Source organism: Uloborus diversus, chromosome 7 (assembly GCF_026930045.1).
Source record: "Uloborus diversus isolate 005 chromosome 7, Udiv.v.3.1, whole genome shotgun sequence".
In the NCBI taxonomy this organism is placed as follows: Eukaryota; Metazoa; Arthropoda; class Arachnida; order Araneae; family Uloboridae; genus Uloborus; species Uloborus diversus.
Window position 1 is genome coordinate 102,085,698 of NC_072737.1, and position 13,794 is coordinate 102,099,491.

The 13,794-nt window shown below is 36.2% G+C and overlaps 1 protein-coding gene across 9 annotated transcripts in view; it reads left to right on the plus strand.

Moving 5' to 3' along the window:
• LOC129225960 (transmembrane ascorbate-dependent reductase CYB561-like) overlaps window positions 1-13,794 on the plus strand; it is a 69,295-nt gene that overhangs the window by 37,514 nt on the left and 17,987 nt on the right. For all 9 annotated transcript variants that reach the window (XM_054860519.1, XM_054860520.1, XM_054860525.1 and 6 more), the window contains 2 exons: window positions 5,367-5,575; window positions 6,403-6,557. In XM_054860519.1, the coding sequence (XP_054716494.1) occupies window positions 5,367-5,575; window positions 6,403-6,557 (364 nt within the window). The remainder of the gene's footprint in view (window positions 1-5,366; window positions 5,576-6,402; window positions 6,558-13,794) is intronic.

Here is a 13,794-nt window from a genome sequence, read left to right on the forward strand (position 1 = left end):
ATACCAGCGTCTTTCAGTCTACTCAGGATTGTTTTTTGACACCATCAGTTTCTTGCAAGGGCGCCCACATAGGGGGGCCAAAGGGGGGTCAAGCCCCCCTCCCCTTAGAAATTGGAACTTCCTTGCTTTTAATACTTTTTTCTTTGCAAAAATGTAAAAAAATTTCTTCTCTAGCCATTAATGAATAATTTATTAAAAATGTCAAATTTCAATAACTCTAATTTGTACTTAAAACGGTTTCCATGGGGAAAAAATCCTGCTAAACCATGGGGAAAATATCTGAGCCCCCCTCCCCCTTAAAATTTTGCATGTGGGCGCCCTTGGTTTCTTGGAAGGTGTTAAACGGCATGGGGCAAATGTTAGCGACCTTGTTGGTATGGTAGTAGCCGCTCTTATGATGTACGATCTTTGCGCTCATTTCTGTTTCTAGAATGTTTTAACCGACCGCAATGAAGTGATTCATTTATTTTTACCTACACTAAGCTACTACCATATCGCTCCGACTGAGGTGGCGGCAAGTACACGCGTAGGATCAACCTGCTTCTCTTAAACCTACTGAACGTCCCTTTAAAAAGTCCAACAATTGTTCGTATACCTTTAAAAGGTCGTCCTAGTCACAATAGCATCCTTAAAACTCTAGTTTCGTCTGAAGTACCCTTTGACACAAGTTTTCACCCTTTCAATCGTACCTATCGGCGCATCTTGTATGCGCATAGCGCGCTTACTCTTTCGTCTCTGGCAACGAAATATAAATGATCTCTTACCAAACTACATTCCTGCCGAGTATGTTGGTTGCAGCTCATTTTATTTTTGATGCATACATTTTTTTGTTACAAAGTGTATTTCATCCTTTGAAGACAGTTTAGTTTTCGCTACTTAATCACTCCCAACAGTTCAGATCTTGAGCTCAAAATTTAAGTTTAAGTGCAAGCATTAGAAAACATTTAATGAGATTAAAAAATAGCGGTAAAAAAATAGTTGTTCGTTACTCCAAAGTCTAAAGCGCACTCTATCGGCATTTTTTAAACTACATCTTCAAAATGTATAGTCAAGAAAATATTGACAAAAAGAATAGTTTCAGCGAAAACCGCAAACGAATCGACCAATTTTTCCGTTTTTTATGATCATTTGAAATTTTGGACCCTAAACTTTAATGGTGCCTCCTAAAAGACTAAAAGCTTTAATATCTACTTCGGAAGACATTTGGGGCCCTTATATTGTTTGTCTAGATGCTTAACCAGTAAAGTTTTGCACATGAGTTCAGAAACACCCTGTATTAAGAGTTAAAGCAATTTTTAAAACGAAATATGACAATAAGTCTGTTTTTCCCCCCGAGGCATGAAATTACTCCTTGACATATTTCAGAGGAGTGGAATTCATTTTCTTTTTTCTTTTTTTTTTTTGAGTGAAATACGAAAGCAGTAAAGAGTATATTGGCTAAAAACTATTTTTCCAAGAAAAAAGCGGGAGACGGCAGGGAAAGAAGAAATGCGTATTGTTTTTATTTTTATGTTTGGAATGTGATGTGTAATTAAAAATAACGAAACATTCAAGTGTAATATTTATAAATATTTTTAGCACATTTTATTTTTTTGCGCAATCACAAATTGCCAATTTTCCTCACTTGATTAAAGTTGGCGTTCTGGGTCAATTTTGAGATCTATCGGCCTCCGCGTGCGAGCGCTCCTCCTAGGCGGTGGCATTCATATCCACTGGAATAGACTTTATTCATACTCCTGAACCCCTGACCCTCTCGACTTGAAACAATCCTCTTTAGACAAAAGCAGCATCCAGCACACACATCTAGAATCCAGCCCCTGGCATTTAATTTGAATTTTGATATCTTAATTTTAAATTATATTTTTCGCAACTATGATTGCAATAGGAGCCATTTGTAGAAACAAGAAACACAGCGAGTAAGGGATTCGTGTGCCTGCAAAAAAATATAATTTGAATTGTGGATGTCAAAATTCACATTAATGGCAGTGGCTGGATACTTAGGACTGGATTTCAGGTTTTTTCCCTTCCATTTTCCACGAAACCAAATTTCTTTAACATACAAAGCATGGAAATACGCTTAACGTAAATTTGGGGCTTATTTCCGAACTAAAATTTTTTTAAATGAACTATGTGCTTGCTATCCGTCAGAAATTCTTTCAAGTGTGTTCAAAACAAAATCACTTTCAATCTTTGGGTGCGGGTTTAATACATGCCTTTAATTTCCCCGTGAGTGCTGTTTTTTGTACCTTTCAGGACTGACAGCAGGGGCGGCATTTCAGCATTTCACTTGGGGGGTCGAGTTTCTTAAATATGTATTACCACAGTGCGGTACCATACACACATTAGCTAACAGGAAGTGATCATAAAATCAGTTTAATATGAATAAAAATTAGTTTTTAGAAACAATTAAAATTTTGATTAATTTTCCAATAAGTTATCATACAAAAACATCTCGATACTAAAGTTTTTATACCTTTTGGAAAAGTTTTATGCATGATTTTTTGAATTCGGAAGAGCAGGGAATCGTGTTACTAATCTATCAGTGCCCAATGTCGTGCTGTTTTGCCAGTTCAGCCAAAAGTTTTTTTTTTTTTTTTGTTCAAAAAATATTTCTCTACCAGCTGAGCTGATTGGAATAGTTAAAAAATAATTGGAGTGACAAAGTTATGCATGAAAACACTTTTTATATCTTGCTCTTCAAAATCACCCAGGCAATTTCAAAAATTGTGGGGGGCTTAATTTTTTATCATTGAATAATCTAGTATCGTCTGCGCTGTCAGCTTCAATGAGATGTCATCTGCCTCCTGCTCTGTTATTCACTATTCCAGACTGATGAGTCCATAACAAGGACGAAACGTCAGTCTCTGGATGTTATAACCTATTTGTCGTCATATTGCTTGTAATTTTTCTTGCCTTATACTAAAATTTTTTCTCGTAGTTGAAACTTTTTATTTTTCGTTTTCAAAATCCAATCCTGATAATATATAGCCAACCATACAGAAAAATAATCATCAAATCTTGTATTAATTTCATTCGAAACCGAATCTATTACTTCATACAAAATATTAAAAATTCAATATTTGACTTATCATCATGTGGATTTTTGGCTTTTTTTTGTCTTTTTTTTCGCCTTTTTAAAATTGGTTCAAAGGAAGAATTTTTTTTTGAAAAGTTTCACGATTGATTGAAATATACATCTATGTAAAATCTATTTTCAGTTTCAGTTGTGATTGAATTATAGTAGTACATGAACGAACAGTTCGTGATTGAACTGTGGCTTGAATAATCCGAAAATTATGGATAGCGGGTTGAAGACTTTTGATAGAGTAAATCATTTTTCAAAAACTTTCTACATACAAATTCATACAAATTGAATAAAAATTCAAACGAAGTCATACATGCTAAAGGGCATAAGCTTTTTCACCATTGAAAGAATCGTTTTGCAATAATTCTTCTAGTCGTCAAATCACTGCTTTGAAGTTATAGAGAAATGTTTTTATGGTTTTAACTCTTGAAGACCATCTTGTGTCACTCCGAGACTGCAAATTATAGAGCCCTATAAAAAGTATTTGTTAGGGATTTTTTAATCAATAAGCACACGAATTTTGAAGAAATTTCTATGAAAGCATGTAATGCATTGAGCAGCTGTGTGCAACGTGTTTCTAGCAAATGAAAGCGATGAACACTTTTTTCATTGAATAAATATATAGTAGACCGTCGTTTTACACGGGTTTATTTTACGCGTTTTCGATTATACGCGGTTTAAAATTTGACACCTTTATTTTATTTTACACAGATGAGTTTCGGTTTTACACGGATGCGGCAATGCAAACAGATAAAATTATCCTCTCTTTATAAATCCCAGCTCCTAAAGATTGAAGATTACGCGTAATCAACTGCATTTAAGCGTGCTAATAATCGAACTTGGGGCCACTGGAGACATTTTATGCGATTGGTACCAGAGCTCTTTCCAGAAGTAAAGTTATTAAACTCTCACAGTTCAGAATTCAGTGGAAGAAGGGTTTTTAAGAGTGACAGAGGACAAAACCAACGAGGATACCGACGGCGGTGACGCACAACCAAAAACGTTCACATTGAACATTTTGAGCCATTCCTAGACAATGGGAATAATCTTTCTGATTTGTTAGTGAAGGTATATTCTATCATAAAAATTCTTAATGACTACCAAAAGACTATCATAACCAGCTCCTCTTTATAAACAGAACACGAAATTAATTTATGTTTTCTTTATGCATGTAGTGCATAAAAATCGATATGAGTTTACATTAAACTTATTATACATATAATTAGTCATCACTAGAATGAAGTACTTTGTTATCTACGGAACCAAACCCTTATTTTAACACTAGTATTGGATCTCAATTTACGCTGTTTCGATTTACGTGGCATTTTCGTGGAAGGTAATCCCCGCGTAAAACGAGGGTCTACTGTACACTTCAAAAATGAGCGTAAAAGTGAATGTAAAATATCAAGGAATTTTTTTGTGCAAACCATGCAGCAACACCACTTTTCACGAGCCTCTCATATTGGACATACCATTCCTACACTGGGCACACAAGTATGAAATATTTAGCCTATATGAGGAAATGTCTTCTTTAGTTTAAATTAACCATGGTTCTCTATCAGTTTTCTATGATCTGAAAAGGCCGGAAAATACTTCATGAATTTCTAAGTCATCATCCAAATAACGAAAAACACTTTTTCTTGTCTGGAAATGTGTGGAGTTTCACCAAATAGTTACCGATAACCAGCGAGATTTTTTTTTTAATGAACAATAATTTCAGACTTACATAAATTGAATTCACCCATTTTCCATCATTTTTCTCAAAAATTTGGGGGTGCGACCGCACCCTCTTGACCCCCTTATTTGCCGCCCCTGACTGACAGTGATTCATTTTAACACTAAAAATGCTAAAAAAATAATCGTTTAATCGTTTTAAGACAAAAAAATCAAATCCATTAACTCAGTTAGCAGAAGTAATGTCTTTTTTGGCATTTAAATTTTGACTAATTTGGTAATGCCCGAAACTTCGCTCTGGTAATTCTAGCTTTTCAATAATGAAATATCCGTTTCTTAAGTCCTGATTCGTCGGCTCGTATAGTGGCCTTAGCTGAAGCATACCAGATGAGGTTGATTTGTAGTTATTAACGTGGGGTTGGTTGACTGACTGTGATATAACGCTACAATGTGTGCGAGTGTTCCGAGTAATTTTACTTAGTGTTATTTTTAGTACTAGAGTATACTGTACTTTAGTACTAAAAATAACACTAAGTAAAATTTGTAAGTTTTGTGGATAACATAGCATAACTATTCTTTCTCAAATACATGTTTATTGTTTTTACAGCTCTGCTCGTCTACCGCGTATTTCGCAACCAGCGCAAACGAACCCTGAAGTTACTGCATCTGGGTTTACACACATTAGCCTTCATATTCGCCATTGTAGCCCTGAAAGCTGCGTTTGATTCCCACAACCTGGCTAAAGTCCCTATTCCTAACCTCTACTCTGTACATAGCTGGCTTGGTATCACTGCTGTTGTCCTCTTTGCCATGCAGGTATGTTCTTCCTCGAATATCAGTTAATTATAAAAGTTCTGGTGCATTTTTATCTAAGATCCCCAGATGAAGCAGCAGGAGCGAACACAGACCATAATTTTAAGGGGGGGAGGGTACAAGGGACTGGGTACGAAAAATGTCTGAACTCGCTCGGACGTAATCGGAAGGGATTAAGGCACCTAATAGGGCATAAAAGTTACTAATTAATTTCATAAGTAATAATAGAAAGTAGTATTTTAAATATTTACTTTTAAAAAAATTAGTGAATTAAAATCTGCAGTTCAATCGTTCATATTTCATTCACAAGGTATTTGAATTCAGTGTGAATAGATAATATTGTCGACGGCTTGGGGGGGAGGGGGAGGTCATGAGCCCCATGACCTTCTCCTTGTATCTGCCCCTCCCCTGCGTAGCACGTTGTCCAAAAGTCAGAATAGTTTAATAGAATATAAATTAGCTTGTGTTGCATAAAGGTTATCTGGGATGGTATTCGGCAAGACATTCAGAATCTGTTTTGTCGCAATGTAGCCTGTTACAGTTGTTACAGCATTAAAACCAATTGAACGAGTTAATAAGAATCTGTATGATTCGATTCTACGAATTGTGCTTTTTCGCATAGATATTCATTCATGGTTGCTTTGCAAGATATTGACTTTAGGCGGTTTTTTTTTCCTTGGAGTTAAACCACTATTATATTCGGAATGCATTTTATTTATTTCTAACGTAGTCATGGTGTTCAAATTTTCAAGCAGTGTGTTTCAAGCATTTAGTGAAGATCTACTAATAGCGAAGGACAAAAATTTATCTCATCTCTGTTTTCTTTGCAGTATCTGTTTGGATTCGTGGCTTTTCTATTTCCTGGATTGACAAAGATCTGGCGGGCGAAGTACCTCCCTGTACACGTGTTTTTTGGACTATTCATTTTCGTTATGTGCGTTGCAGCAGCTCTCATGGGAATCACGGAAAAACTTATCTTTAGCCTGTAAGTAGCATTTCCATTGCAGCGGTTTTAATGCGCATGATCAAATGATTAGTCAAACTTTTCATGCGCAAGACAGAAGTGTTGCTAGATATCAGGCCCTTGGAAAAGAAAGGGAGAATTAGGAAATAAGGGTGTTGGATATAAATCTGAAATTTTTTGGAAGTACAGTGGACTCGCGCTACTACGTAATTCGACTTACGTGAAATGGTTATAAAGCGATTTTTTTCATGAGTAACGAATTTTAGAGCTAACGCGAATGCCTCACCCACAACATGAACATTTTCGGCCAAATCATTTCTGTAGAAAGTAGAAGATCAACTCATTACTCTTTTTTTCTCTCCTTCTGAAGAGTTGCCTGATGTGCATGCGTTGTCAGGAGAAGACCGATAACAATCTAATCGGGCAGTATAAATCCTTATCTTCATTTTTTAAGTTATAGGTATGATTACTGTGCACACTGTGCAGTATAATTGTATAGTGCCGTATGCAGGTAAAGGGCAGTAACTGCAAATTTTTCATTTCTATTCATTTTTGTCATCTATTGTACGTTATCTTTATTGTACAAGCTCGCTTATTTGGTTTCCGCTGAAAGAAAGGCGCGAAAAAAGTCAAATTCAAACATTTTCCTATTCGTAGCATAGAATCCACCACACATTTCTTCAAATATCTTGAAAACTCATTTCTGCAGATACTGCCGTTTACCTGCACACGGCAGTATACTCAAATCTTTGTGTGTGTTTTTGTGCGGTATATGAAAATTTGAATCCGATTGGTACTTAATTGAAGAAATTAGTATTTATAAAATGAGTGCGAGGTTTTGCCTACTGTGGAGTACCTGGTAATGAGATTGCAGATTACCTGGCTAAAAAAGGGCGCTCTGGTCACGCAGAGTTTTCCCCGACCAATGCCTTTCTGCGGTATTAAAAAACTTGTTAAGGCTGCAGTTAGGGCCCGTGCACGAGACGAACTTATCACCCGCGTACTCCATAAAAACTGGAGAGATTCTGTACTGATGTTGCATAATGAACCAAGACGCAGAGCAGTTGCGGAATTCCGCCTGTCCACCGGCCAGACTGCCTGCGAAAACACCTTTTTCAGAATCGGAATTGCTCCTTCCCCTTCCTGTAATCTGTGTGGCTCTAAAGAAGACCGGGACCGCGCCCAGCTACTGCAGTGTATCGCGCTTCCCAAGACCTCCCACGCTGAGAGCTATTGGGAGGTTAGAGACAATATGGATTAATGAACTTTATTGCAATATTTTTTGTTCCCTGTTCCTCTTTTTTGTTTCATGTTTTTATCATATTGTAACTGTTCACAATCTGCCATTGGAAATAAAAAAAAAAAATAAAAAAAATGCGAGGTAGTATCTTCAAGTAACGACAGGGGCACCCCTGATGGGAGGACACTGTGACCTCCCAAAAATTTCCTTATTTGGGAAATTTTGTCCGACGATTCGGCAAAATTATCATCACTTGGTTGTTTTTGATTTCGTTTAAAGAAGCCTTTTTATTTCGTAAGTTTTTGGGTTATTTTCTACATGAGACTTTTTTTGAGGTGATCCCTATCCACCGCAGGATAAAAAAAATATATGTATAATTAACTGTGTTGCAAAAACTATTTTTTATAGCTACTAGTGATGTTTCAAACGATTTTTTTATGCGATTCCTATTCACCGCACAAAAACAGGTTTGAGTGTATTTCTGAATCATGTACGTGCCATACCGTTTTATTTTCAACTAGCGTTACCCGCACGGCTTTGCCCGTAGTAGAAAATTAAAAGGTCATTTGGTTCGCCTGTATATTTACGAATAATGGATGATGAATTTCTCGCCAATTTGCTATATTCATTTGCTAGCCCATGTTACGGTTCGACGCTATGATAATTTCGTAGTTTATTCGTCCACAATGTGATAATTTGCTCGGAAAAATTTTCTTAAAATTGGAATATAAAAAGAACAAAATCGAATTTTCGAAAAATCGCTTCGAGGTGCACACCCCCATGCTACAAATTTTGTACCAAATTTCATAAAAATCGGCAGAACGGTCTAGGCGCGTCACAGATATCCTGACAGACAAACTTCCAACTTTATTATTAGTAAAGAAAAGATCTCACACTGATTATAGATTTTTTGCATGGCAACAGTATTTTCTGTTGAATACAGCCTTTATACAATACAATAAAAATTCAGTTCTTTAGGTTCGAAATGATACTATACATAGTTAAGAAATGGTTTACAACAGTTTGAGGGGTATTTACAAGTGTCTAAAGAATTTTAAAATTGTACACGTCCCCTTTTCACAAAGCGAAATTTTGACTTACGCAAGGGGTCTTGGAACGCATTCCTCGCATAAGTCGAGACGCGACTGGATACTTCAAGGTAGAAAATGCGAATCTGTTCCCGCAGAAGAGCAAGGGCGAATACGAGTGGTTTTCTGGTGAAAAACAACGCTGGAAGGTAGTTTCAAACCCAAGGCTCGCCCTTGATCCTCTTGGAAAGTCAGACTAAGAGTTTTTCGTAAAAGACAGTACAGTGCAGCTTAGGATGGTTGGCGCTCGGCGCTTTGGACGAATCCACTTCAAAATCAGTTGAAAACAAGATGAGCATGCGTTGCTATAGTCAAGCATTGGCGATTATTTTTCCCTTGAAGCATCATTGTTTGTTTACCTTAAAAAATAAATTTGAAAAGAAAATTCGCACGCAATTTCAGGAAATTGAAAATAAGCGCATTGTGGAATACTTGATTTGCTTTGGGGCCATTCATTAATTACGTAAGAGTCCCGAGGGGGAGGCGGTTGAAAAAATATCTTTATACCCTTACTTGGGGGTGGGGAAACCCATTCTTAATAAAATTTTCCCACTAGATATTTCATATTAGAAATCGCGCGGTCAATTGGTTTGACATGAGTTATATTTCATTTGCGCCTGGAAGATAAAAAACGTATTAGGAGGAACTGTTTTTTATTTTTTTTACAAAGAATGAGTAGTGTAAAATAAAATCAAAGAATCCCACTACGTATGGCATGTTTTATTTTTAATTAATATCGCATCATATACAAAAAATGTCGATTCAGTCTAGTAAATTCCGATTTTTAAGTAAATACACTCATGTCCATAAATTAAGGATAATGAAGTTCAGGCAAAGAAAGAGACAGGAGCAAAACAAATTTGACTTATTTGTAAAGTCTATTTATTAAACAAAATGCAAAGAGCAAAAAAGATGCTATATGTTTTGACGTAATTAATAAAAATTGCGATTTTTACTCCCTGGGGAAAATTTTAAAAAATAACCTATTTACAAAAAACAGTATAACATGGAGGTTGGTATTAAGGTTAATACGGAGTATGTCTCCCGAACGATGCAATACAGGCCGTACAACATAGACATGTGGGAGGGGGGGTTAACGGGCTGCAATTCGTCGGTCAAGCATGTCCCACACATGCTCTATTGGATTCAAGTCCGGTGAGTATGCTGGCCAATCCATACGGGTGACATCCTCGGATCGAAGGCATTCGTCTACAATGTTTGCACGGTGAAGACAGGCGTTGTCATCCATAAACAAAAATTCAGCACCCATGGTGCCCCGAAACAAACGTACATGTTCCAGAATGCCATTCCGATAGATGTGGCCTGTCATTGTAACACTCTGAACATGCAGGTCAATTCTGGAACCAAGAATAATTCCTCCCCAAATGAGCCATCCTGCACCTCCGTAACGGTGTCGTTCAGTGGTGTTCTCTTGGTAGAAACGAGTACCTGGCGCTCTCCATATGAAAGTCCGGCGAGGATCAGACTGCAAACTAAACCAAGACTCGTCAGAAAATATCACACAAGACCACTGTTGCGGTGTCCACAATGCATGCTCACTACTCCAGGCTAATCGCAGGCGACAGTGAGTGCGGTAAGTGGAACGTAGGCGTACGAGCATATAGACCAATGTGCCCTAAGCATCTGTACATACTCTGCCTTGAAACTCGTACTAGTAGCTGAAGCGAGACCCACGTGATAATAGGCCAGACAACTCCTCCCCCCCCCCCCCGCTTCGTTACGCCACCAGTCGTCGATCTATGTACTTGGCGCGAAACTTTGAAAGCAGTGCGTTTTACCAGTAAACAGTAGTGCTAATTGCTCTGGCTGAAATAGATGAAATAGGAAATATGTAATTTCGGATGCATATTTTTGAATACAATACTGTTGGATTTATCTCATCCTTTCCACGTACTGGAATGTAGAAGCAATTGAAATATATATATATAATATTAGTTTTGTAAATATCTGAGTGAAAGTGAGAAAGTGAGTTATCGATTTCCGCTTCCGAACAACCTGCATGCGAAAAAAAAAGTTGGGCTCATCATGGAATAAATTTTAAAGTTAAGTACTTTTCTCAGATAAACAAATTTACATTTTTTGCTTTCGAGTTCATGCAGTTAAGGTTACTTAATTTTTCCTCCATTACACAAACAATTGTCAGTTTCCTTTCTGTTATCTTTGTCTGTAATTTGTAATTTCAGCGTACTGCTTCAATATTTGAAATGGTTAACTTGCAACTTTTTATTTCTTTATTTTTTCAACCTTGTACACGCATTTATTCGAGATCAATTTTCCAAGCTGACAATATACATATGTAAAAATTTTCTGCAAATATACTTGTTGCTATCAGAAGCAACGTAACTTGGTGTTGATATTCAGTTAATATGTATGTAAACAAGTTTATTGAAACAGGCTTTTAACTGAACTAATCTTATATTTTCGGTTTCGATTAAATTGTTTCATACGCTAGCATGTGTTATTTTGATCAAAAAACATTCCTTGATGGGCTTCCGTAGTTCTGAGGTAGAAGATTAACTTTGAACGCCGGAGGTCGTGGGTTCGATACTCAAACATTTCCCCCCAACTACGCCCCTGCAATGTTATTCAAACAAGCTCGTTCTGTGCGTAAATTAAAAAAAATATATATGTTTTTTTTCCACTATTGTCTTTAAGTTTTATGATATTTATGCACAAATTGTGGTTGAGAAAGGTATTCATAATTTCTGGACTTACGAAAGATTACTTTTGAGCAGTGGATACGCAACGTGTTTTTGCCAAATGCTCTATGCTTGTTTGTTTATGCTTAAAAAGAGCAAAATGTCTTGAACCACATATTTTTTGAACTCCTTGGATTTTCTGTTAATAAGCTTTCAGGAACTCTGAAACTGTAACATAAATTGAATTAAGGAGCTGTCCATAAAGTATGTTGCAAAATTTCGGACAAATCCCCCCCCCCCCCCTTGTTACATGTAACACTGTTCAACATGAGCATATTGTTATAAACAACGCGTAATGCCACACTTCTTGTAATACCCTCTCTTCCCCCTGTCACAAAACTGTCACACTGAATTCCTAAAAGAGCATACTCAGCAAAATGTTGATCTAAATTTAACATTTATGAGGTTTTAAGTATTGAAGAAAGTTGCTATAATGGTCATTCTATGAAAAGTTTTTTGAAAAAGGTTACTTTGTCATCAATTAATGCTTTTTAAAATAATTTTTCAAAAGCCTAAAATGATGATCTATTGAAGCTCCGCCTCCCCCCCACAAGAATCATTAGCAGCAGAAAAAGCTTAAAATGGAAAAGTAGCCAAATTCCAAAAAAAAAAAAGGCTGCTTAGATATTGAATACATTTTTTTGATGTACAACATACAGTATTCAGATGTTGTATTATTCATTATTTAATTAACGTTTTTCAAGTTGAATTCCTGTGTAATTTTTAGAGAGTGCCCACCGAAGGGGGGGGGGTGTCTGAATCATAGTCTCATAGTAATGATAGCTTTTCAACGGCTATAGTTAAATGACTGTGCCCTTGAAATTTTAAGGGAGATGGGGGAGATGTTTTTTGGGGTATTTTTCTTGAAGTTTTCATAATTGAAAGGGGTAGAGCAGCGTTTACTTTGGGGGATGGCACCCAAGCATTCATGTCTTTTTAAAAGCATAAATTTTCCTCAGCTAAGTTAACATTAATAATCTGGTATTATGTACTTTAATTTGATGTTATGTCTTTGAAACATATTGCAGTCATGTTTCCCATTTACTTAAGTAAAAATGTTAATTTATTTTTTTTAAATTTCATTTAATTCTTCTTCAAATACAATGGTAAAATTATTTTTTGTTTTGATGTAATTGTAAAATGAAAGTTCATTTATTTATTTGAATGCTTCTTAAGAGTTAATGTTTCAATACAATATACAAGTAGTTAAAATGCGATTAGTTTGAAAAATAAAACTGTGTTTATTTATCACTTCGTTTTAACATGATTGTAAAATAAAATCGTGTTTAGTTATTTGAATACTTTGTAAGACTTATAAATGTTTTTATGTAAAATACTATGAATTAAGCTCAGTGTATTTTTTAATGTATTGTCTATTGTTTCAAAAACACATTTTTTGCTAGATTTGGACACAATAGGGGAAACAGGAAAATATTCCGATCTGAGAGAAATATTTTTCGGAATTAAAATCAATTTTAGGCTAGTTTTGTGAAAGAAGGGTTTTAGGGTTCTATAAAGCGCAATTTCGTACTATCTTTGGTGACGTTAAGGAAACCGAGAAGCTTCAGCGGATCTTTCTGAATATTTTTCGATATTAATATCTGAAAAATACAACTTAAGATTTGTCTCCGATTGATGGGGGATGCTGGATGCCCTAGCGCCGTGAAAATTTACGTAAGCCATCCGGAATTTTTTAGAAATGGAAGTCCCAAATTCGTATTTTAGGCATTGTTTGATAACGATGGGACAAAGAGCGGTTGAATAAAACTGAAGTCAATTTCAGGCTAGTTTAGGCAGGAAGGGTTTGGTGGCCCACGGAACCATCTAAAAACGAAAGTTTGAGCCATAGTGATTACGTTGGAGAAAAGGGGGATCCGCAGTATTTCCCCCAAAGTCCTTCGAAACTGATGATTGGAAAACGCAATTTTAGTTTGTTTTAGAATACGTTAAGTGAGAGGAGGTAGGATTGGGGGCCTCTCTAGAGACGCTAATTCAAATCATCTTTGCTAGTAATCTTAGGTAATGAATTTCAGAGCCCTCTACCGCAAAAATTTCAAAAAAGAAATTCGAAAAATACCATTGAGCAATTTTTGATGACGTTAGGAAGGGCTGACCCCAGAAAAGACATTTTGAATTTTGGAGCCGTCATTTTTAGGCTATGTTTTATTACATTAAGGTAGAAAGGGTGAATAAGAGACTTAATTGGATCC